Genomic DNA, 23589 nt, shown 5'->3' on the forward strand with positions numbered 1-23589 from the left:
AGCTATAAACTAGGTCCCTGGGAGGAGCATAGGAGAATTGCCTGTAAACAAACAGAAGCAACTTTGACTTTCTTTGGACAAGGTCATATGTATTCTGGGTTTATCTTAAACTCACTGAATAATCGACGATGACCTTAAACTTCTGATCCTCCCATTTCCACCTCCCGGAACAGTGGGAACTCTAAGATAAGCATCAAAGAGAGGGCTTTGTGTGAGCTTGGAAAGGAAGCCCGTTAGCACAGATCTACATCCCCAGCGCAGCCAGTTTTGAAATGGGGTTGGTCCTAAGTCTCACTACACACCACGAACTTCAGAAGAAATCTCTCTTCTGAGGTCAACAGGAAAACATTTGTTGTACACCTAGTCTGAAAATCAGGCATGTCTTCTGTAATGCCATTACACTGAAATGTTATCGTGTGTTCTTTGAGCTCCCTGAGAAGCTGGCTCTGGAAGCAGAGTTGCCACCTTCCTCATTTAAGATCCAAAGAATTTTGTTTCAACGTACTCTCCAAAGCTCCTTGTCTGTGGTTGGGATGCACCCCATCCCTCAATTCTGACAAGGGAAGAAAGCAATAAAAACAAAAACAAAACAAAAATCCCCCCAAATCCCAAGACTGAAAACATCATGCCTTTGAGAACAGCTAGAGGTTGCAATAACATATGGGAGTCTGCCATGGGAAAGAGAAGTCAGAAGAAGTTCAGCCACAGAAACTGCCCCAGCTTCCCCTGCGACCTGCATGAATAGATTTTTCACATACTGTCCTGCTGTGTGAACTCTGCTCTCATAGAACTTTGTTTACTCCACTGGGAAGAACACTTCCATCTGCCAAGGAATGCCAAGGGCAAGATGCCCCCACCCCCAGCTGTGCAACTTGGTGTGCTCAAGAACATTATGTAAATAGTTCCCATTCAGTCAAGGTCTTCTGTCTCTTGAGCAAGTCTACTGACAGTGAGAAATACTCTGTATAGTTGTTGTTTCTCTCCCTGCTTTGAACTCTGAGCTATCCAGAATAAAGCTTCACAGAAGGCATAAGGCACTGGTGAGCAGCAGAGCCTAGAGCCCCCGGTTCTGTTGAGTCTTGAATTTGACCTCACTTCCTCAGAATCCATCACTGGTAGATCTTCGTATTCCCAGTTGGTTTCTGCTGGCTGTTGTTAAGCGTTGGGACCTAGGTGAAATATTAAGGCCTCAGTAACAGTTACCTGGCTAGTTTACCATTATAAAGAAACTTTCCCATATGTTTCTACTGTTACTAGGAAACTTTCTAATGCAAAGGTTGATTACATATTCTGTTATGTTGTGTGCCCTTGGCGATCAATCATGATAGAAGTTAGTAGAACTGTTTTGTAATTACCCACAATAAACTTGGACCTGAACCAACCACCCAACAGTACTTCCTGCACCTATGAATAAGATTTTATGACATTTGCCTTTATAAGATGCCCCTGGGATGGACTCCGACATAAGAGACACCTGCATCAATATAAGAAACAATTTGGAGTAAGACTTCCATTTTGAGTAGTAGTTGAATAATGTTTAAGTTCCCACGACCTCTCTGGGGCTGACATTCTACTTGGTAGAGAGAGACATGTACGTGGGTAATTGATATCCTGGTGGGCAAATTAAGACATGAATGTTAAACAAGGCAAGTCACCTGCTAGAGTTAAATATCCCAATCAATAGAAGCAGGATAAATGTATAGCAAAGACATGTTCCAAAGGAATGAAATCCCCCTATCCCTAATTCTTGATTGGTAAAATAACTTGGCACAGATGTTTGTCGATTTGGGGCTTAAAAGCCCTGTAAGATATTAACTTGGGGTCATGTTCAGTTCCTGAATCTGGACTGTGACCCTGGTTGACCAGTTCTGAAGGTATGCTCAATAAAGTATCTCTGTCTGACTGAGATCTGTGTTTGGTGTTCGAGTGATTTGTGGGGCGATTCCTGGACCTCAACAGTAAGCATCCGTTTTGATAACACCTTCTCTGTCTCCTGCTGTTAGTTCTAGTTGGAATCCTCACCCTAGGGTGTCAGTCACTCTCCTCTGCTCACATATATTAGGAACCTAGCTGACTGCCTCACCTTTCCCAAGTGCTGTTTGCTGAATGACTGTAAGCCTCCAGGATAATAGTGTTGGCTTTCTGTTGCTACTTGCCCTTTTCCTATAAGACTCACCTGAGTGGGCCCTGTTTTCTTCTCAGGACTCTCTCTATTGAGAACTCAGGCTGGTTGCTGTAAAGGTGCTCTCTCAGTCCATTTCTGGACATCTGAGTGCACAGTTTAATCATGTTTGTTGGCTGGCTGTCTCTCACTATTGATTCTTTTACCTTGACTTCTTACATATGTAATAAACTCACTCTTTCAAAAACCAAAAGTGTAGCTACACTGATCATTCCCTGGATCATACAAAACATCCTCATGGCTCACCTGCATGTAACAAAAAACAAACAACCTATGCTGCAGTCTAGGGGAGTCATTTACGACGGTATCTCAGCATGCCAAAAATGTCTGTTGAGGCTGTCAATCGCTTTCATGTTCTTTGGAGTCAAATCTAGAAAGACAGACAGAGTTACAAAGTGAATGGATGGATAGATAGATAGATAGATAGATAGATAGATAGATAGATAAGACAGACAAACCACTGAAATCAGCTTTTACCTGGAAATATAAAGAGGAGAGCAACAAGGGTGACTTTAAGGGCAGCATTTCTGTCACACTGACTTCCAGGTGGTTGGGTCTAAGAACTTTTGGCTGAGTATTGCTACCCCTTCCTTCCCCCTCCTTTCCTGCCCTGACTAACCAATGCCACAAAAGAAAGACTCATCCACCCCAAATCTTTCTAAATAAGGTAGGGAAAAACCCTCCCAAATTTGTTTTCAAATCTAGATTAAATACTAGATCTAGATTCATCAAAACCTATTGAACTTTTCTTTCTTCACCACTCCAGAGCTTGAGTCAGCTTTGAGTAGAACCCAGTCTCAGAGCATAGACTAACTCTTCTCTGAGAACGGATTGATTTGAAGAAAAATCATCCCTGACAAATGGCTTGTAGTTTCATCAAAAAGGTATTACCCAGGGTAGTTTATCCAGGATAATTTATCCCGGACAATTTGCTTTCTTCTGTTTCACCTTTAACATTCAAGTTTGAGTATTTTAACTCTAACATGAGATCTAAAGATTTCACGTTATCAAACCACTAACATTTTCTTTCTTAGGAATAATACTTCATCTTTCCTATAATAACTTTTAATTCCTACTCTAATTTACCTGAGTAACTATGTAATATGTGTCTCCTCTCCCACATTCAATATTAGTGTGAATATGTGTGATGCATTACATCAGTAATGAGAAACATGATCTAATCTTCCTCCCCCCTCTCTGAATTTCCATGATAACCAAATACCTTAGTCAAACACTTTCTAGTAGCCACTGTAATAGTGAAGATGGTAAAGACAGAAATTCCCTGTGACTGGCACTGTGGCCACTTCTGAGCCATGACATTGCTGTGCCTGGTCTCTGGCCCTCCCCACACAGCCTCCTTTGGCAGTCTGTAACCTGGTAAACATCTTGTGTGCAGACTTACTCCTGAAATGCAATGTGTAGATTCCATTGGCAGTACTTGAAGTTGTTTCAGCCATAAAAATAGTGTAAGAACTTCATTGTGAGGGAACTACCTAGGGTCCCATAAGACCTGCTTTCATCAATCTCATCCAGCAATGGGACCTTCAATGGCAAGTTATGTTGTGCTAGGGCTGACTTCTTAACACTGTCAAGAGGGAAATAAGCTTTTACACATTCATATTATATTCAGACTCTAGCAGTATATAAATAAACTCTCTTGGATGTGAGCCTTAGTAAACTCCATAACTTAGACACAAATACCATGAGGCCTCCACACTATTTTATGTACATGTGAGGGAACTGCGGGTGGGGGGAGAGTTTTATTTTACGTAGTCCTTTGAAAATTAATGTTTTATTTAAAATACAAAGAGATTTTCATATCACCTATATAGGCCTGTACCATCAGACCCAGCTGGCAAATGAGTATTAGTGGATGTTTTAAAACATAAGAATTTCTTAGAAATCATGGAGCCTCAAGATTTCCCACATGTCTGCTGTCATCCATCTTGTGAGTCTGCAGTAAATATTAGCTGAGATAGCTCAGGCGGAGCAGACACGATTGTTTAGATTGAGCCTGAGTTAAACGGTGTGAGATGCAGGTACTTGGAGATATTGTCAGCAAATATTGCTATGTCTGGGAGTGGCTTGAACACAGTTCCTGTCTAAAAGCCTTGTGCTGTTCAGACTGAGATAGCAGGACATCTAAAACCTTCCAACTTTCCCGTTTGAAAATCTTGGAAAACTACTTACTTCTCATGAGACAGGGCATACACTGTGAAAGTAGGGTAACAGATTTCCTAGAATCACACAAAAAACATGTATGGGTGTGTCCTGTCCAGCAGGACATTAAACAAGGGTCCGGGGAGGTCACTTGAAAGAGAGCTGGGGGAGCAGGCAAAGAAGAAAGGAATGACGACCTGTCTATAATCTCATCAGATCGTAATTTTTACTTTTGCACACACAAGCTATATACACAAAAAGGCAGGATGTGGGGAAGGGGATGACGAAGGAGTGTGGGTGTACAGGGACAGTACAGATATCTTTCAGAACAGAGTGTCAGCTGGGTGAAGTTTCAGGGGACAGACCACTATGACTCCGCCTATGATTCACTTGCCTTTATCTAAGTTGGTACTATCCACCAAGGTTACCCACCTACAAGGTCTATGACTCAGCTTGGCAGCCTTCCACCAAAGCTGTCTGTTTACAATAACTCCTAGCTATCTGTTTCAGTGTTTTTCCACAGAGACTCAAGACTTGATGCTAGCAGGCATGTATGTCAGGCCTATTGCTGATTTTAGGCCTATGGCTGATTTTAGGCCTTCAATGTATAAGCAGGGCTGCTCCCAACAATTCCTCCTCTCTCCAAACATAGAAGGACTCTGGTGATTCCAATATTGCAAAGGTGGGGATAGAGGCCTGACCTCCAGTAATTAAAGGGGACCTTGTAATGGCTCCGGTCCCCCTGTCATTGTCCAGTGAGGCATGAGCCATACCCATCCCGATGTCTGATGTCTTTTTCCTGGAGAGGGGATACTTTTGACATCAACCCCTATGCAGTCAGGCTTGTTCCTCAGGGAACCCAGAAAGATATTTTTAATTATATTCCCTTGCAGTGCTTAGCCTCGCAGCCTAAGCAAGAATTTAGATCGCCAGTCAGAGGGGGTTCTGGGTGGCCCCTCTCTGCTTGGTCTAGGGGCGGGAGTTCCCTCTTTTAGGTTGAGTGGAGATGGGTTTTGGGAACACCCTGGATAGAGTAAACAACCTCGTCTTGAGTCTCGTGTTCCTCCATAGCTAACTTATGATAATGTATCTGAATTGGTTTTGCTATCAAATTATCTATCTGTTGTTTCACAAATTTAGTAAGCCTATTTAAGGCCCAGGGAGCAAAATAAATAAGCAGAAGTAACCCAAATTAATGGTCCCAAAATTGTAGGAAGTAGGGTTGACAACCATGGAGAGGTTGAAAACCAATCCTTGTACCAGCTCTCATCTTTCTCCCTCTCTTTCTGTCTTTTCTCAAGGCCTTCTTGACATTTTTCATGCTCTCTTTAACCATCCCTGTCTTGTCTATGTAAAAGCAACATTCTTCTTTAAGAGCTGCACACAGTCTAGAGCTGTACACAGTCTTTTCTATTATAAAAGGGTAAATCAAGTCCAATAAAGTCCTTTGCATTTTTGGAGATCATTTCAGAAATGAGGAATTTCTTCAGATTAGTGATGTCAGTCTCTAGCTGTTTGATGTTCTTGTCAATGGCCCATCGAAGGTAAGTCTTGAGGCCAGCAAGATTAGAACTTGCAACAACAAACACCACAGGTGATTCAGTTTTACCTGGAAAGGAAAAAGAAGGGGATTCTCAGGGAGATTTCTCTTCCCTGGATGTCAATTGTTATTCATCTTAATTATAATTGGGCCTGGCTTTGTGGGGGTATCTATTTATTTCATTAATCTTTTGGCAGTTATTTAGCTGTGCCTTCTTAGGTATCAAACAGGCATATCAATCCTCGGCCCCATATGAGAAGTGGGTCCGGGCCATTCCATTTAAAGGTAAGAGGGTCTTTCCACATAACTGTGGCATAGTTTTTGTTGGTCTCAGCATGCCGGAGGCAGTCAGCAGCAGGTTTGCCATGAGCTTTCAGATAGAAAATTAAGAACAAACAAGGCATGATGGAGAATATTTCTGGGAGACTCCTTCTAGGGTGTAACTCCCCCTCTTTTGTTTTTAAAAGCCAATTTATTAGAGTTCTTAGTTAAACCAGGGCAGAAGCGCCAGCAGCCGCTTCTCCCACACTCAGAAAGTCATGAAGACACTATTTTAAAGTTCCACAGTATCTGTTTTATAATACCTTGTCTTTGAGGATTACAAGGAATTTTAGTAACATGGGTAATACCAAATTGTCAACAAAACATCTCAAATGTCTGACTGCAACAGTCAGTTTTGTTTATTTTAATATGATATGGAACACCAAGTATAAGAAGATAATATAAGCAATAACTAATTGTACTTTTGATTGTTTCTCCTGTTAAAGTAATTGTAACTAGAAATATTAAAAAGGTGTTAAATCACATGTACATGTACATGTTTTAATTTTCCAAAATCAAAATTGAGTAACATCTATTCACCATAATTGGTTAGATATAAGTCCTCAAGTATTAACACTATTATGAAAAAATTGAGGACACTAAAACAAATTTTGTAATTTGACTTATATACTCTCTAAAAATATCAAATTGTTGTCTCAAGCTATTATTATTAAACATAGATCTACAAAAATGTACTGCTTTGTGATGATGTTATATAATAGATGACTTTTTAAGTCTTAATGATGATCTTATAAATATTTTTAAAATTATACCTATGATTATTAAGCTCTTTTTATAACGAGACTGTTACTAGATTCCTTTCTGATAGTCAAAACTGTAATAAGAATTTTGTCAGTCTCTCAAATAGTATCAGTTAATTGGTTTTAGATAATAACCAGACTTTTTCACTCAGAGCATATTTTAAAAGGTTATAAAACAATTTGTCAAAGATATTAAAAAGGAACCAACAATTTAGTATAGGTGTTAGGATGGAAAACAAAATACTGTCTGTGCTCATCTACACTAATCTTTACTGATAACCCAGTTATAGTTCTAAGCCCTCAGTGAACCTGTGGAGCCACACAGGTAATGGATGTTTAGCCACACAATCACTTCCAACAAATATGTATATAAACATTCTTCATTATAAACCTTTATTTCAATTTAATTTTTGGTATAAACTTGTAATGAACTTTGTAACGTGAGATCATATATTTTAAAAAATATGTGAATATTGAGGACAAAAGGATAAGAGGGCAAATGTAATGGAAAGATAAAACAGAACTCTTTGTCTTTTCCTAATTAGGATAGTATATAAAATGGAACCTTTTTCCCTTTCTCAAATAAAATAGAAGTTTTCTTTGTACTTTTTTCTTAGATAGCTTTCATAGGAAACTTTTTTACACTTAATAATAAACTCTTTAATAACTTATTCAAGTGACCTCAGACTTGCAGGCATAAGTCAGAGCCCAGCAGTTTTTTTCTGAGACAAAACAAAAGCTGTTTCCTTAATCTTTTGGCTGTTTTTAGAATGAGGTGTTAAATGCCAAAAAACTGCAGTTTCTGGCCTCAAGGATCACAAAAGGCAGATCAGCTACAGTGGCACAGCAATCTAGATAGACAAACTTCTATTATATAATAACCCCAATGTAAAGAGCAAAATTTCATGGCCAATTGTTTCTGTAAGGTCTGTAATCTATCTGATATACAAATTTGTTATGGCATTTTCCTGGGGTCCAGGCAATCTAGTATGAGCTCTTAAATGATACATGGTTTTTAAATTGAACTGTATTTGTAAAATTTGAAAATTAGCAATATCTAAAAAAGAAACAGTTTTAAGCAATTATAAACCACGAGCTATATATATAAATTCATAAGGAATATAAAGGCATATATAGGGGAAAACTGTAGTAAATTGATCATGTATTAAGTCAAATATCAGTATTCTTAAAAAATTATATTATTGTTTGGAATAAGGAGTATTTCATTAAGTTCTTCCTTAAGATACCTTTGTGATCTTGACCTATAATTTTGTATTAACACAGCAACAGTTTTAAAACAGGATGTTAAAACTTCTTTTGGAAATAAATATAAATCCATATTAATAATTTTTTTATCAAAGGACTGTTATAAAACAGCCAACAACTAATTAATCTCTATATATACTATATATATATATTAGTTTCTTTTACTTTTTGTGAAATTACTCTTCTTTTGTCAATTAATTGTTGATGGAAATTAGGATTTGTATCTCTCTTGAGAATATTAAGCAGAGGCTTAAATTCTTTTGTGGAGAGCTTAAAATAAGATTTTAGCCAATTAGCATCTCCCAGAAACTTTTGAAAATAATTTAAAATAAGTAAACTATCTTTCCTTATTCGAACTCTCTATGTCACTATTTATTTAGGAATTCAGCTGATGTCTCAAATATTAAAAAAGATAATGTCTTTGGATGTTTTTAGAGCAACAAGCACTCTCTGAAATTTTTAAAGCTCATTGTATGAGAGCAAAGGCTTGTATTAAAACTCTTCTAGAGCGATCAACTAATAAACCAATTGTGTAACAAAAGGAAGGTGTTCATCAGGGTTTGTTTGATCCCAGATAAAACTCTTACTGAGATCTCTATTATATATCTGGTTTTTGAATGACTTTAACTCTGAATTACCAGTTTTAATCTAGTTTTTAATTACCAAAATTATAAATTTGCAATCATACCCAATAACATACAACCAGGACATATAGAACATATTTATATTTTTTAATACCAATCAAGAATAAAAATAAATGCACATCTAAACAAATTTTTCTTACCTTTTCAGCTGTAATTATAAGAGAAAAGCACCCTTTTCCTTATCTAACTGGGAAGAACCACTATCAATTCCTGGCCTCCTTCCAGGAGCTGCTTATGAAAACAGTTAACTCTTCCCAAGTCTTTCTGCCAGTGCCCCTCTCCCAGCCACAGAACAGGGTAAATTATCAGTTTTTGCTGTGTAAATTGAGACTGCTTCTCAAGCAAGTTTCAAACTAAATCAAGCAAGCAGTTTTAACTAGTTTTTCTTTTAAACATGAAACATAGACCACAACAATCACTCAGACAATGAGACAAAGACATACAATTGACACACATGGACAATATTGGTATACCAATGACAGACAATAGACAGGGAAAGTAGAACTGAGAATCTCTCCTAGAGAGAGCCAGAGAGACTAGGGCATCCCCCAATCATCTCTTGCTTCTCAGGAGGGCTCTGTAATAAGCTTTTTGTTTTTCTTTTGCTAACATGCCAGAAAGCCGGCAACTTCTTTTCCTTTCGCCCTTCCTCTCTCTCTCATTTTCAAGGTTCAACTTCTTATCTCCTCCTTAGGAGGTATAACATTTTTTTTATCAATAGTCCTCTCTTGGGAAAACATTAATAAAAGTAAAGAATTTTTAAAGATCCATTTTTCTTAATCCTAGTTCCCCATGTTCTGAAGATAGGCTCCTGGAGCCGTGTCACAAAGAGTGACTGCTTAGAAAATATTTGTCCCATGTCTTTTTCTTAACCCTAATTCTTTTTCTTAACCCTAACTCTTTTTCATAATCCTAACTTGTTTTCTTACTCCTAACTTGTTTTCTTAATCCTAACTTGTTTTCTTATTCCTAACTTGTTTTCCTAATCCTAATTCATTTTCCTTAACCCTAATTCCTTGTGCCCACCAAAGCTGTCTGTTTACAATAACTCCCAGCTATCTGTTTCAGTATTTTTCCACAGAGACCCAAGACTTGGTGCTAGCAGGCATGTATGTCAGGCCTATTGCTGATTTTAGGCCTATGACTGATTTTAGGCCTTCAGTGTATAAGCAGGGCTGCTCCCAACATGGGTGAGGTGATACCTCAGAGTTGAGCTCAATATCACCTCTCTTTTTCTCATTACAAGGGCTGCTCCTTGCTGTGGAAGCCTACAGCTCTTGGAAGGGTTTCTTATTTATTTATTTATTTATTTATTTATTTATTTATTTTAGATGGGTTGTTTTGATCAGATTTGTTTTGTTTCTTTGAGTCATGGTTTCTCTGTGTAGCCCTGGCTATCCTGGAACTCACTCTGTAGACCAGGCTGGCCTTGAACTCACAGAGATCCACCTGCCTCTGCCTCCTGAGTGCTGGGATTAAAGGCGTGCACCACCACTGCCTGGCAACAGATGTAATTTATAAATAAATAAATAAATAAATAAACAAACAAATAAATAAATGCTAGATGGAAGAGGGTAAACTTCAAAGCTAGAATCTGGTTGTTCCATGAAGGGCGCAGGCATCCAGATTTTGTGGCACAATTCCAAGGTTTTCTGGAATACATACCAAAGGCTATGAGCATGTAGGCTGGGCTTGAGAGCTCTATCAATTCCTCTTGATGCTCATGACACTGGGAGCAGGATGCCGGTGGGAGACGACAGCACTGGACAGAAGCACTCAGACCAGCCTGGGGAACCAGAGCTTAGGCATAGGAGCTTGGCTTTCAAAGGTGAGGACTACGGCTTTCGACCAGAGAGGAAGAGTGCTGTGCTCTGTGCACTGTTTCTGAAAGTGCTTGGGTATATTTGAGGTGTCTCACTGTGTTCAGGATAAGGAATTCTGTGTATGTGTGTAGATATTGAGAGAGGGACAGATAAACAGAAGTCAGTCTTAGTCAACAAGATATATGTGTATGCATGCATATATGTATATATGTATGTATGTATATATGTATATGTGTGTATATTATATATTACACACATGTATATGTGTATGTGCATGTGTATGTGCATATGTATGTATATATGTATATGCACCAAACTAAACTAAACAAGATACAGTGATAAGAAAGGAAGACTATAAAAGTAGTTTCGAGAAACTGTAAGAAAGGTAAAGGTTGGGAATGAAGGTGAATGGAGGAACTATTTGGAGAACATGGGATCTCTTTCCTCAGGAACATGAAGTTTCGTGCATCAGATGCTTATCTATAAGATGAGAGATGGGGAGAAGATACTGAATTGAGCACAATGCAAACGCTGGCTTCTTCATTAGAGAGCCACCCCCCTGGGAATAATCGCCAAGCCTCTCATGAAACATCATGTTCAATAGTTATTTTTAAGTAAAATTTATATTTGTTTAATACAATTAAATTGTTTCCTCTGCACGCAGACACTTCGTTTATAGTATATTTAAACAGTGCAAACAGAGCTCAGCACTCGGTTCTCCGACAAGTGCCTTTCTTCTAGTGAGCACTAGGTGGCGATCTTCACTAGACTACAGGCTTACTCAGTGAAAGAAGACAAGGCAGACATTTGAAAAAGTTAACATTTAAGGAATTTTCCACCACTTAATTAGTCTGTGTGTCACAAAAGGCTTCCAGATTTTCATCTTAAGGATGGAAGGAAGGAAGAAAGGAGGGAGAGAGGGAGTGAGGAACGGAGGGAGGGTGGAGGAGGAGGGATGGGGAAAGGGAGGAAGGGATGGTGCCATTAATATGGCTCGCTGTGTGACCCGAGTTCAAGGAAAGAGCCATAAACTATAGCAAAGCCTGTACACAAAATGTGCTCACGATGACTTGTAAGAAGAAAATTAGCTTGTTAAAATGAGTTTCACTGACAGCGAATTTAATCGTACTTGGGCTCTGAAGTCTTTGTATTCAAAAAGACTTTCTCCTGATCTGTCAATGTCTTCTTGAGTCTCTTATAATTCCATTGGTTAATCAATCGAAAATTTGGATGGTTCCTGGTCTACCTGTCACTGTTTTTTTACTGGTTCCACTGAAGCTCAAACACCACTCAGGCCTTGTCCCTGAAAGGTGCCTGCAGGTCAACAGCTGTTCTGCCTGAGCTGATGGTTAGAACTCCATGAAAGGGGACCGTAATCTTGTTTCACCTTGGTAACAAATCTTGTTTTCTAGGCTGGCTTTAACCATATTAAGTGATGGGGATTGTCTAACATGGGTGAGGCCTTCCATTGCATTTCAGACACTTCTAACAACAAGAACAAAAAGGTATCCCTAATAGGGTTAGGGATACCCTAATGCCTAATACATAAATAGGTAAAATAGTACACAAGTCTCTGATTTCTTCTTTACCTCATATTCTCTTTAAATTTTAAAATTTATTTATTTATTTGTTTGTTTGTTTGTTTGTTTGTTTTTCGAGACAGGGTTTCTCTGTGTAGCCCTGGCTGTCCTGGAACTCACTCTGTAGACCAGGCTGGCCTCGAACTCAGAAATCCACCTGCCTCTGCCTCCCAAGTGCTGGGATTAAAGGTGTGCGCCACCACCGCCCATCTAAGTTTGTTTTTTTAAAGAATTACTTTTATTTTGAATTTTCCCTGTGCATGTATGCATGAGAGCATATGTGTATGTATGCATGCATGCATGTATGTGTGTGTGTGTGTGTGTGTGTGTGTGTGTGTGTGTGTATGTGAAGGATCCTGTTCTATTCATTGTTACCTTCTAGTAGAGTGTTGTATCTAAGATGAAGATGTGAACCTTTTTGGAAATGACTCTGAGCTACAAAACCAGACTTAAGACTCAGGGCTCTTTAACTTTACATGCAAAATGATTAGCTACCTGGGAGTGGAGTCTAGGGTCTAAAATTTTTAGTAAGTATCCTGAGAGATTGTGATATAGCCCAAGTTCAGTTCATTATACTTTGATAAGCACCAACCTTGGTGCAAATATTGTATAAGAAGTATTTGGTATACACAGTATTTATTATATCACAAGTCCAGTGTGCAGGTAGCAGTTATTTTATGTGTGGCCTCATTATAAAACAATCATCACAATCAGATCACAAAATCCATATTTGATCTTCATCAGGCCAGGATTAATACCCCTCACCTTCACAAATTAGGAAACTGAGGCACAGAAATGCTAAGCGACATAATCCACCACTTGAAGATAGGACCCAGGTGTTAGCCAGGGCCACAGCATCTTGTGAAACTTCTGCTGTTCTGGATGAGCCAAAGCCCATTTCTGTATCTACAGTGATTTGGTTTCTAGAAATGGGGTTACTTTTTCCTCTAGACTCTTGACTACCTTGTTCTGTGGACCGTCAGTAATGGCCAGGCAGGTCTGGATTGCCTGGTGTTCTTGAACTGACTCCTCAGTGGTTGCTCCTGGTAATAGCCAACTGTGGGCCTCAAAGGGAAACTTTTCCACCTCCTCTCTCTTCCCAATGCTTAAACCACCCCAGCTAGCAAGCAGTCAATAGGATCTAACTCTTACAGAGACATGCCCCCACTTCCGGTTTCCCCCCAAAATCTGTACTTTTCTCTTAAGTTGCACATTTTCTTGTCTGCTTTTCCATTCCCACCCATCCATATGTATGAGCCCACCCACATAATTTCTGACTAGCTTTGTGATGCCCTTCCATTGGGGGTGAAAGGAACAGAGGACTCTGTTATTGCATGAAACACACAGGAAATATTTTATTAGTGCCCAGATGGAGAAAATGGTAGAGTAAAAATACTTCAATAGAAATCCATGATTCTCCTCAGAGAGCCCACCCTGGCATTCATGGCGCCCCAGTCGTGGTAGCGCCTGTACTCCCCGGGCCTCAGCAGGTACTGCCGCCCCCGGTAGTTGGGCATCTCATAGAGGACCCAGTAGCCTTCCATCACGTGGAAGGAGTGGAAGTCACTGAAGTGGAAGCGGTCCTGCAGGTGGGAGCAGTCGTCTGTGATCTCCACCATCTGGCCTCTGTAGTCCTCTCGCTCGTAGATCCGGATTCTGTGAGAGCTGGACTGTGGGCCCAGTGAACAGCAGACAAAGGGACATCAGAAAACCTGACTGGAGCTTGCCAATCCAGCACGTGCTGCCTGGGGGAGGGGCGTTCCCTAGCTCTTCTATGCTGAAGGTGACTTAATTGAAAGAAAAACCGCTAACATTAGGATCACTGTGCATGATTCAGGTTTACAGTGAAAACTTTGGTATAAACGGTGCTCCGTGGAGTTTTCAGGTATAACCATCCACATACTGGCCCTCCTCAGCATCATTTTAAACAACTATTTTTTCTGTGAGTGTGTGTTTTCAGTCTCCCCCCCCCCCACCCCCCCTATATTGGGGGTGATCTGAGGTTCCCTTTAGAAGATAGAAAATTAATTTGGTATTACAGTGAAAATCCAAACGTTTCTGGCAAAAAATACCATCTTGAATCTCAGTAGCATTAGGAGAAAATAGAGGGCGAGAAGTCAAACCGCCTCTTCCGCAGGAAGAGGATAGGCCAATACAGGAAGAACGCACAACTCAGATATGCCTCCATCTTTGTTGCCTCGGACCCTTTATAACCTCAAAGGCTGTAAAGCAAGGATATCTCAAAGTCTGAGCTTTGGCTCTCAGCTCTAATGTGTGCTCTGGGTAAATCAGGTTTGGGCAATATCAATGATGAATGTTTGAGATCTTCAAGAGGCCTGTGTGGACCAGGAGTGCATACCTTAAGAGCAGTGGTTCTCAACCTTCCTAGTGTTGAGACCCTTTAATACAGTTCCTCACATTGTGGTGACCCCAACCATAAAACTATTTCATTGTTACTTCATAACTGTAATTTTGCTACTGTTGCAAACCATAATGTAAATATCTGATATACAGGGTATCTAATATAGGACTCTAAAGAAGTCTCTGCCCTTGGGCTGAGAGCCACTATAGCACAATGAAAGGTCGGGCAGCTAGTCCTGGGCAAATCTGCTCTTCAGCCTTTACTGTCCCTGCTCCTTCCAAGCAAGAGCTCTTGGCTAAGGGTCTTTCTTCTTCTATCTTCTAAAACCTACTGTAGGAAGGGGTCTCCTAGAAACTGTCTATAGGCATGACCAGCTACTCATGAGGCATCCTCTGATGGACCAGTATTCTGCTCTTTGCAAAGGACTCATATGTGTGCAGACAAATGTAATCCTCAGGACAGCTTGTCATACAGAGAACAGCCCTTATGACAAGATGGTTTTTTAAGAGAAAAGGAAAGGCCAGTGCTCTGAGTCTGTAAAAAGGAGCAGGAGGGAGGGAGTGGAGTAGCTAGGAAGAGGAAGAGGAGGAGGAGGAGGAGGAGGGAGAAGAAGAGGAGGAGGAGGAGAAGGAAGAGGAGAAAGAGGAGGAGGAGAAGGAGGAGGAGGAAGAGGTGAAGGAGAAGGAGGGGGGACAGGGTAGGGAGGGAAAGAAGGACTGAGGGAGGAGGAGGCAGCAGCTAATATCTAAAGTAGGTTATTAGACAGTGGATGGGATCCAGACTATTGGGGCTTCCGTTGGGTTACAGATGATGTCCGGGAACTTTTAGAATTCCCCTTCTCCATCCCTTGGCAGGTATTACTATAACTCAACTACACCTATCAGCTCAACCCCAGGTGACAAGGTCTGATGTAAATGAAGTCAAGAAACATGGGTGAACAACCTCAAACCATCAGGCAGCCTCTTGATTCTCAAACCACGGCCCAGAAGCTCTGAACTAAACCGTGATCTGGTTATTCCCAGTAATAGTAAATTTGATTTTAGCAAAGTAAATGAAAATGAGCAGCGGAGAACTTTCCTTTCAGACATGTTTTTGAGGGAGCCTTGGAGAACTTAGTAAGCATAGAGGACACAGAACCTGAAGAAGGTGACTGCCACTCCAGGCTTGAGCGGGTCACAGATGTTACTATCTGGTCAGGATCACATAACTGAGGGCAGGGGCCCTAGGAAAAGACTCACGTGGGGGATGAGGCGGCAGGAGCGGATGGAGTCGCTGAAACCCATCCATTGCTGGTAGTCAGGGTAGTCTCCGCGACGCAGGAAGTACTGGCAGCCTGTGAAGTTGGGCTGCTCATAGAGCATCCAGCAGCCACTGTCCACGCGCACAGAGTTGCAGCGGCTGAAGTAGGGCTGCAGGTTGGAGTGGTCGGTGCTGCACTCATAGTGGCGGCCCTGGAAGCCGCGGTCTTCATAGAAGGTGATCTGTAAGGCAAGGCAAGGTTCAGAGGCCTGATGTGGCCTGGAGCCCCAGGGAAGGTCCCTTCCCTGACTGAGGGTGCCCTGGGCTCACCTTCCCCATGGCTGGTGTTTGCAGGTCGGATGGGATGGGTCTGTTGGGTGAGTGGGGCTGGGAGCAGGGTCTATATAGCAGGAGGTCTGCTGCGTTGGCAGGAACAGCACAAAAGGGGCCCGCGGTGGGACAGGGCACTTTTTCTCTCTCTTTTCTATATAATGACTGTGGGGGAGGTGTGGGTTATTGTATGTTTTCTCTTAGACTCTCCAGAGCTTTCGAATGGATGACGAATCATTGACCTGGTTAAAAGGGTCACTTGACGCCGCTCCAGCCTTTAAATGAAGCTGATTTGGGAAAAACTGAAATAGAGCAAAGATGCTTAACTAGTTAACATTTGTAATGAAATGTTTTAGCTACCTTCTACAGTTTCAAAACAATGTCATAGACTAACAATGCAATATAGTCCTGAAAAAGTGGAAGGTGGGGGTGACATGGGTGAATTCTCCACGGGATGATGGGAGTCCAACAGGGTTCTCCTCTGTCCTGTACTCTGGAGACAGAGGCGGGGGTGGGGTGGGGGGCTGGGGGAATTAGAGGGCAGAGACAGGCAGGAGAGGATCTGTTCGAGTTCAAGGCCAGGACAGTCTGGTCTACAAAAATGAATTCCAGGAAAGGCAGGGCTGTTACACCGAGAAATCTTGAAAAAACAACAACAACAAAAGAGAGCTTTCTTATATGCTTTGTGCTGATCAGTTAGGAACTAGAGAACTAGTGGGACTAAGGAAACGCTAAATTTAGACACCTCAGTTCTGTTCCCCCCGGAGGAGTGTGAGACCAAGCCCATCTGCTTGGGCCTCCTCCCCCATGCCTCGCTCAGCACAGGCAGGAGACTTTTGTCTTGGGGTTCACAGGGTGGCTCACAGCCATTTTACACATTTCTATTTGCATAGACTTCGAAGCAAAACATCAGTTTGTTCGAGCTGCCGATAAATGCATGATAACAACCTGTAAGGAGGACATTTGCAATCATACAACCTAAACCCTGAGTGTCCTGTGGTGAGTGCGCTGGTCAAAGGGGCTGGACTCTATCCTACTGTTCCCTAGACTCTCAACAGCAACAGGTACCTCACGCTCTTTAAAGCAAGGTCTCTCAACCTCGGCACAAAGTCGACATTCTGGCTGAACATTCTGATGTATGGGACTGTTCAGAGAAAGGCAACATGCTTCTTAGCGTCCTGTCTCCACCAGCAGGTGTCAGCTGACCCACTCAGCTAATTTTGATAGCTGAGATTATACCTCCAGCTGCCACTGGAGAACAGTGTCTCTGTTCTGACCTCTGGGGAAGCTGCAGGGACTCTTACCACCTGGGTGTCATACTCAAAATTATTTTTCCTGAGCAAATTGAACTTGATTGAGTTATAAGCCTGGTCACATCTTTGTCTTTTAAAAATTATGAATTTGGGATTTATAAATAAGCAGGAGAAACAAAAACAGGGTTTTGCACCAAAACAAGGCACCATTCGTTGATGTATTTTTTTATTTATTTATAATAAAAATTTATGTGTATGAGCGTTTTGCTTGGATGTATGTACATGTGTCACAGTGCTTACATTAGTCAGAAAATGGAGGTTGTATCCCCTGAAACTGGAGTCACAAATAGCTCTGAGTTACTGTTCATGTACTGGGAATTGAATCCTCAGGAAGAACAGCCAGGGTTCTTAACTGCTGGCTATTTCTCTAGCCTTTGTTGATGTAGTTTGTTTATTTGTTTGTTTTTCTAATTGCTAGCTATTTCTCCAGCCCTTGTTGATGTATTTTGTTTGTTTGTTCTTCGAGACGGGTTTTGTTCTGTGTAGCTCTGGCCGACTCGAGACTGACTATGTAGACCAGGCTTGCCTCAAACTCAGACATCCACCTGCCTCTCTCTGCCTCCTAAATGCTGGCATTAAAGGTGTGTGCCACCACCAGCTGGCTGTTGATGTATATTTTTAAAATGTTCAATCCTCATTCCTTTGATTTAATATGTACATCTCTAAAATCTGTCTGAAGGAAATAGTTTAAGGTACATACAAAGAAGTGGTAGCTTATCTAAAAACTAGATATAAAAGAAATGTGCAAAATAGTATGTTAATTAAATAAATTGTGAAACATCTGTTTGATGAGTTGCCATGTGTCCATCAAAATCATCTCTAAACTTTCTGAGAATTTATTTAAAGATATAGAAAATGTTCACCGTATGTTAAGGGGAGAAAGTAAGTATATTGCAGATAAAACTGCAAAAACACTTCTGAAGATAAAAATAAAGAAGTTATAACATGTAGATAAAATGTCGTGCTTGTGGATGAGGACATTTAGTATCATTAAGATGTCACAACTACCCAAAGAAATCTACAGAGTCAAGGAAACTGACAAAATCCCAGCAATCTTTTATCCAGAAACGTAAAAATGTTCCCCGAGATTTACCTGACTTCTCAAAGAATCCAAACAGCCAAAACAAACTTGGAAAAGAACAAATTTGAGGGACTTTTATTTCCTGATTTTAAAATTCATTACAAAGCTATGGTATTAAAAATAGTGTGGTACCAGACATGTAAACCAATGGAATAAAGTCAGGAATCCTGAAGAAAAGGGTGTGTGTGTGGAGGGGTGGGGGACTCATGTTTTCAAAATAGCTTTAACAAGTCATTCAGCAGAGAAAATACATTAAACTAAATTGAAGAAGCCAGAAAGGAAAGAACAGGTCTGCTATGATTTCATTTATTTGACAGGAAATAAAATAAATGATGCTTGTCAGGTGCTGGGGTGTGGGGAATGGGGAGATGCTGTTTAATGAGGGGAGAATTGCAGTCTGGAATGATGGGCGTGTCTACCGGCACACAGTGGCGATGTCAAACATTGTGAATGGGTCAGATAGACTTCAGATCACATGAACCAAAATGTCACCCCTGCTTACACAACACCTACTTCCACAGGAAATAGAACTAAGAGTAGCTTATTGCTTATTTTTAAAGTTTTTCTTATGTATCAACATTTTGGGTGATGGAAACATTTACTTCAAAATCAAAACAGAGCAGCAAGGGCTTCATTTGAAAACTGCCGTTACTGGGGGCTGGAAAGATAGCTCTGTGGGTAAGAGTGCTTTTCATACTACTATGAGGATCTGAGTTCAGATCCCAGCACCTCTGTAATAAGCTGGGCATGGCCTCATGGGTACCTGGAAACCCGGTGCTGTGGGTAGGAGGAGATGGGTGGACTGCCGGGGCTGGGTGGCAGCCTTGCTGAAAACAAGCAGTCCAGGTTCAGGGAGGGAGCCTACCTCAAAGGCAGGGGGTGATGAGGAGGATATCAGATGCCCTCCTCTGGCCTCTACACATACCCTCTCACACACATGTGCACACACCACACTCACAATCAACTATACTAAAATTGTGTTGTATTTCACACCCTTGTTTATCATGGAATTATTATTATAGCCCAGATATGGAATCAACCCCTTGCTCATTACTGGGCAAAAGGCTAAATAAAGTAAGGTATGAAGTTTTATTCAACCATAAAGAAGAATGACATTATGTCATAGGCAAGAAAATGGATAGAATTTGAAATCCTCATGGTAAGTAAAATCAATCAGACTCAGAAAGACAAATGTTGCGTACTTTTTCTTATATGCCGAATCTAGATTTTTAAAGCAATGTAAAAGCACAGGGACCTGTTTGGATAGGGAACTAGTCAGTGTGGGATCTTAGCAGCAGAAAGAGTAAGAAGAATGTGCATGAATGTGATCTAAATACATCACAAGCATGCACGAAAATGTCATAATGAAGCCAACTATTTATACAATACAAATAAATAATAACAATAAAAATAACAATAACAAAATGCTGTTACATTTCAGCAAAAATATATAAAATGTTGGGGTAACAATTTTATCGTAATCTTGAATTTTTAAGTGATAGTTACAACTATATCAAACACATTCCAGATTGTGATTTATTTCCTAAGTATTCTCTGAAAGACGCTCATTATAAAAGCTCCTTACTTTCCTATTCCTATGCTACAGAAGACTGGCCATCTCTAACTTTTTATTGCTGTGATTTCCAAATAAACAGTTTGCACGTAACATTTTCTATTTTTAGAGCCTGTTTCTTAAGCATCCTTGGCACAAGACTCACTGGATCTAAAGTTAGTTCACGTTTTTTCCTCCTGCTGTAATTTTGTTGTTATTTTGTTTTCGATACCTTGTTATATCACCCTGGCTGTCCTTGGGGATGCTTTCCTATAGTTTCAGCCTCCTTTCTGCTGGGACTACAGCCTGGCAGTGTTCCTGTGCCGGGCTTCTCTGCTGCTCTTAGACAGTCTTTTCTTTTAAATTACTCATTTTATGTGTATATGTGTCTGAATATATGTATATACAACATGTGTGTTCAGTGACGGGGGAGTCAGAAGAGAGCATGGGAATCTCCTGGAACTGGAGTTACAGACAGTTGTGAACCACCATGTGGGCGTTGGGATCTGAATCCTGGTCCTCTGGAAGAATAGTAAGTGTTCTTAAATGCTGGGCTATGTCTCCAGCAGCTCGCTCATAATGTTCTTTATTAAGACAACTAAGAAACTGTGAAAGTGTCAACTGTAGATTCCATCTCAGTTGTCCCCCCTAGTGGTGTGTGAATTTCAAGGATTATAAGAGAACTTAAAAGCATTAAAACTTAAATTTCTTCTATGTGTTTAATAGTCCATAAAATAATAACATTACTATTTGTGGTCCTCCTTTCCCCTTGGCCACCAGCCCGAGAGAACAATGGGAGCAGAGGCAGGGAGCAGGGTATGGCACAGCCACAACTCGCGCTTTCTCTCTCTCTCTCTCTCTCTCTCTCTCTCTCTCTCTCTCTCTCTCTCTCTCTCTCTCTCTCTCTCTCTCTCTCTCTCTCTCTCTGTGTGTGTGTGTGTGTACCTTTGGAGACTACTGTATTAGAACAAGACTACTTGGGGTTCGCAGCCTTTGCGGCTCTCTAACGCCTGTATCTCACTTGCTGAGCTTCAGCCGAAGGAGAAAAAGGGTAAGTAAGGAGGAGCTCATACCATGGCTCCTACAAAGCAGCATGCTTGCAAATCCACAGATGGTGGTAAAGCACCCAGGAAACAGTTGGCTACAAAAGCTGCTCACAAGAGTGCGCCCTCTACTGGAGGGGTGAAGAAATCTCATCGTTACAGGCCCGGTACTGTGGCACTCTGAAATCAGATGCTATCAGAAGTCCACAGAACTTCTGATAGCTCCCCTTTCAGGATTTCAAAAGAGATCTGCGCTTCCAGAGTGCAGCTATTGGTGCTTTGCAGGAGGCAAGTGAGGCCTATCTGGTTGGCCTTTTTAGATACCAACCCATGTACTATGCATGCCAAATGTGTAACAATTATGTCAAAAGATATCCAGCCAGCTCTCCGCATAAGCGGAAAGCGTGCTTAAGTGTCCTGTATGAGGGGAAACATTTCATTCTCAAAAAAAGTTTTCTTTCCTCCTCTTCCTGTTATCAGTAGTTCCGAATGTTAGGTATTTTTTCCATGGGGTCAAAGGTATCTAAGTATATGATTGCGAGTGGAAACATAATTCCATCCATTCACTATACTTTTCTGAGTTGTCCTACATGCAAGTACATGTTTTTAATGTTGTCTGTCTTCTGTGCTGTTCCTGTAAGTTTGGTATTAAAATACATTAAACTACAAAAAAAAGAACAAGTCTACTTTATTGTTTCACTTTATTGTTATAGGGTATATAAAGGCTTTTTTAGGGGTACGGTTGGAAAGGGCTGATTGGTCATAGCATCAGCTGAGCAGGAAGGAAAGGCTGAGTGGTCACAATATAGCACCTATTTATCGTGTGGGTGGGAAGTCAGAGCAGGGGGTGTGTGCTGAGATATGCAGTCATTTGTGGTTTTTTAAAAAAAGTCTCTAAAGGTGTTTTTGAAAAAAAAAACACTTGAAATATTTATTTTCCTTTTTATTTTTTAGTTATCATATATTAATTATACACAATAATGGTCTTATTAGATATCTGTGTAGATGTACATAATACATCTTTTCCCCAGATAGTAGTCCCTTTTCTACCTCTCTCTTGCTCTCTCTCTCTTTCTGATGAACCAACGCGTCATCAAGGTTTTGTTAAGGTTGGATGAAAGTCTGTTTAAAGAAACCTATGCCCCTTACCAGTGGTTACACCTCTGAAGAAATTCCTCTCTCCCTCAGCAACCATTAATTGCTCTCCTGGACCTCCCTCAGTCCCCAGACAGCATGTGGAGCTCATGTAGGTCGTGTATAGGCAATTACAGTTGCTATGAGTTCAAAAGTGTCATGTGTGGTGGTCTGAATGAGAATGGCCCCACAGGCTTATGTATTTGAATACTTGGTCCCCAGTTGGTGGAACTATTTGGGGAGGATTAGGAGATTTGGTTTTATTGGAGGAAGTATGCCACTGGGTGTGGAGTCTGAGGTTTCAAAAGACTCCTGTGATGCCCAGTGCTCGCTTGCGGTTCTCGCTCTTGCTCTCGCTCCCGCTCCCGCTCCCGCTCCCGCTCCCGCTCCCGCTCCCTCTCTCGCTCCCTCTCTCGCTCCCTCCCTCACTCTCACTCACACACACTCTATCTCTGGCTCATGTTTGAGGATAAAGAGGACAAGAGGAGAGCTCTCGGCTATCCCTTTGTGTGCCATCACAGACTCTGACCCTCTGAAACTAGAAGCCAAATTAAACACTTGCTTTTATAAGTTGCCTTGTTTATGGTATTTTATCATAGTGATAGAAGCTTAGCTAAGACGAAGGCTATGATGGAAAGATGGCGCTTTCCACACTTCACTTCATCCTCTGGCTTTAACAGTTTCTCTGCTCTCTTTTCCACAGTGCTCCCTGAACCTTGGGCAGTGCACTATAGTGGTCCCATTCACAGCTGAGCAGTCAGGAGTCACTTACTATCAGGGCTTTGACCAGTCGTGAGTCTCTCTGCAGCTACTGCTGCCCACTGCAAAAAGAAGCTCTGGTGATCACAGCCAGTACTAGCATTAACATATGGGATTAAAGATAATTATTTAGAAGGCAATACAACATGTACATCATATCCATTTCACAAAAGCAATAGAAGGAGATTCCCAACTAGGGCCTGTGACCTCCTCAGCTCCCGGCTTTTGACCATGCTCATGGTACTGGACTGGAATTCCATCCTGTGGAGGAGAGAGATAATACAATCAGATCTGTGTTTTTAAGTACTGACAAGGACATTCTTTTCTTAAAAAAAAGAAACAAACAAAACAAAAACCAAAAAACTAGCAATAGCAACAGCAGTACAACAGACGAGAAGTTAGGAAATGCAAGAGGCAAAGAAGGAACCAACATAAATGAATATAGGTCTTAGTTTCTTCCTTTCTTCCTTCTTTCCTTCCTTCCTTCCTTCCTTCCTTC

At 41.0% G+C, this 23589-nt stretch overlaps 1 protein-coding gene and 1 long non-coding RNA gene across 3 annotated transcripts; both read right to left on the bottom strand.

Moving 5' to 3' along the window:
* Positions 1–765: 765 nt before the first annotated feature.
* LOC114619854 lies at positions 766–4450 on the bottom strand. The gene is made up of 3 exons (XR_003711220.1): positions 3585–4450; positions 2429–2552; positions 766–1169 (listed from the first exon to the last, which is right to left on the bottom strand). It is a non-coding gene; the product is annotated as an uncharacterized LOC114619854 (long non-coding RNA).
* Positions 4451–13607: 9157 nt separating this feature from the next.
* LOC114619822 (gamma-crystallin E) lies at positions 13608–16261 on the bottom strand. Of its 2 annotated transcripts, none has more exons than XM_028765745.1 (3): positions 16209–16261; positions 15878–16120; positions 13608–13947 (listed from the first exon to the last, which is right to left on the bottom strand). In XM_028765745.1, the coding sequence occupies exons 1-3, from the start codon at positions 16215–16217 to the stop codon at positions 13675–13677; spliced, it is 525 nt and encodes a 174-aa protein (XP_028621578.1). In that variant the 5' UTR covers positions 16218–16261; the 3' UTR covers positions 13608–13674. The 2 variants fall into 2 exon arrangements, with proteins under 2 accessions (XP_028621578.1, XP_028621579.1); XM_028765746.1 differs by having other exon boundaries at positions 13841–13933; positions 16209–16217.
* Between the last annotated feature and the right edge of the window lie 7328 nt (positions 16262–23589).

Source organism: Grammomys surdaster, unplaced genomic scaffold (genome assembly GCF_004785775.1).
Source record: "Grammomys surdaster isolate TR1022 unplaced genomic scaffold, NIH_TR_1.0 165, whole genome shotgun sequence".
Taxonomy (NCBI): domain Eukaryota; kingdom Metazoa; phylum Chordata; class Mammalia; order Rodentia; family Muridae; genus Grammomys; species Grammomys surdaster.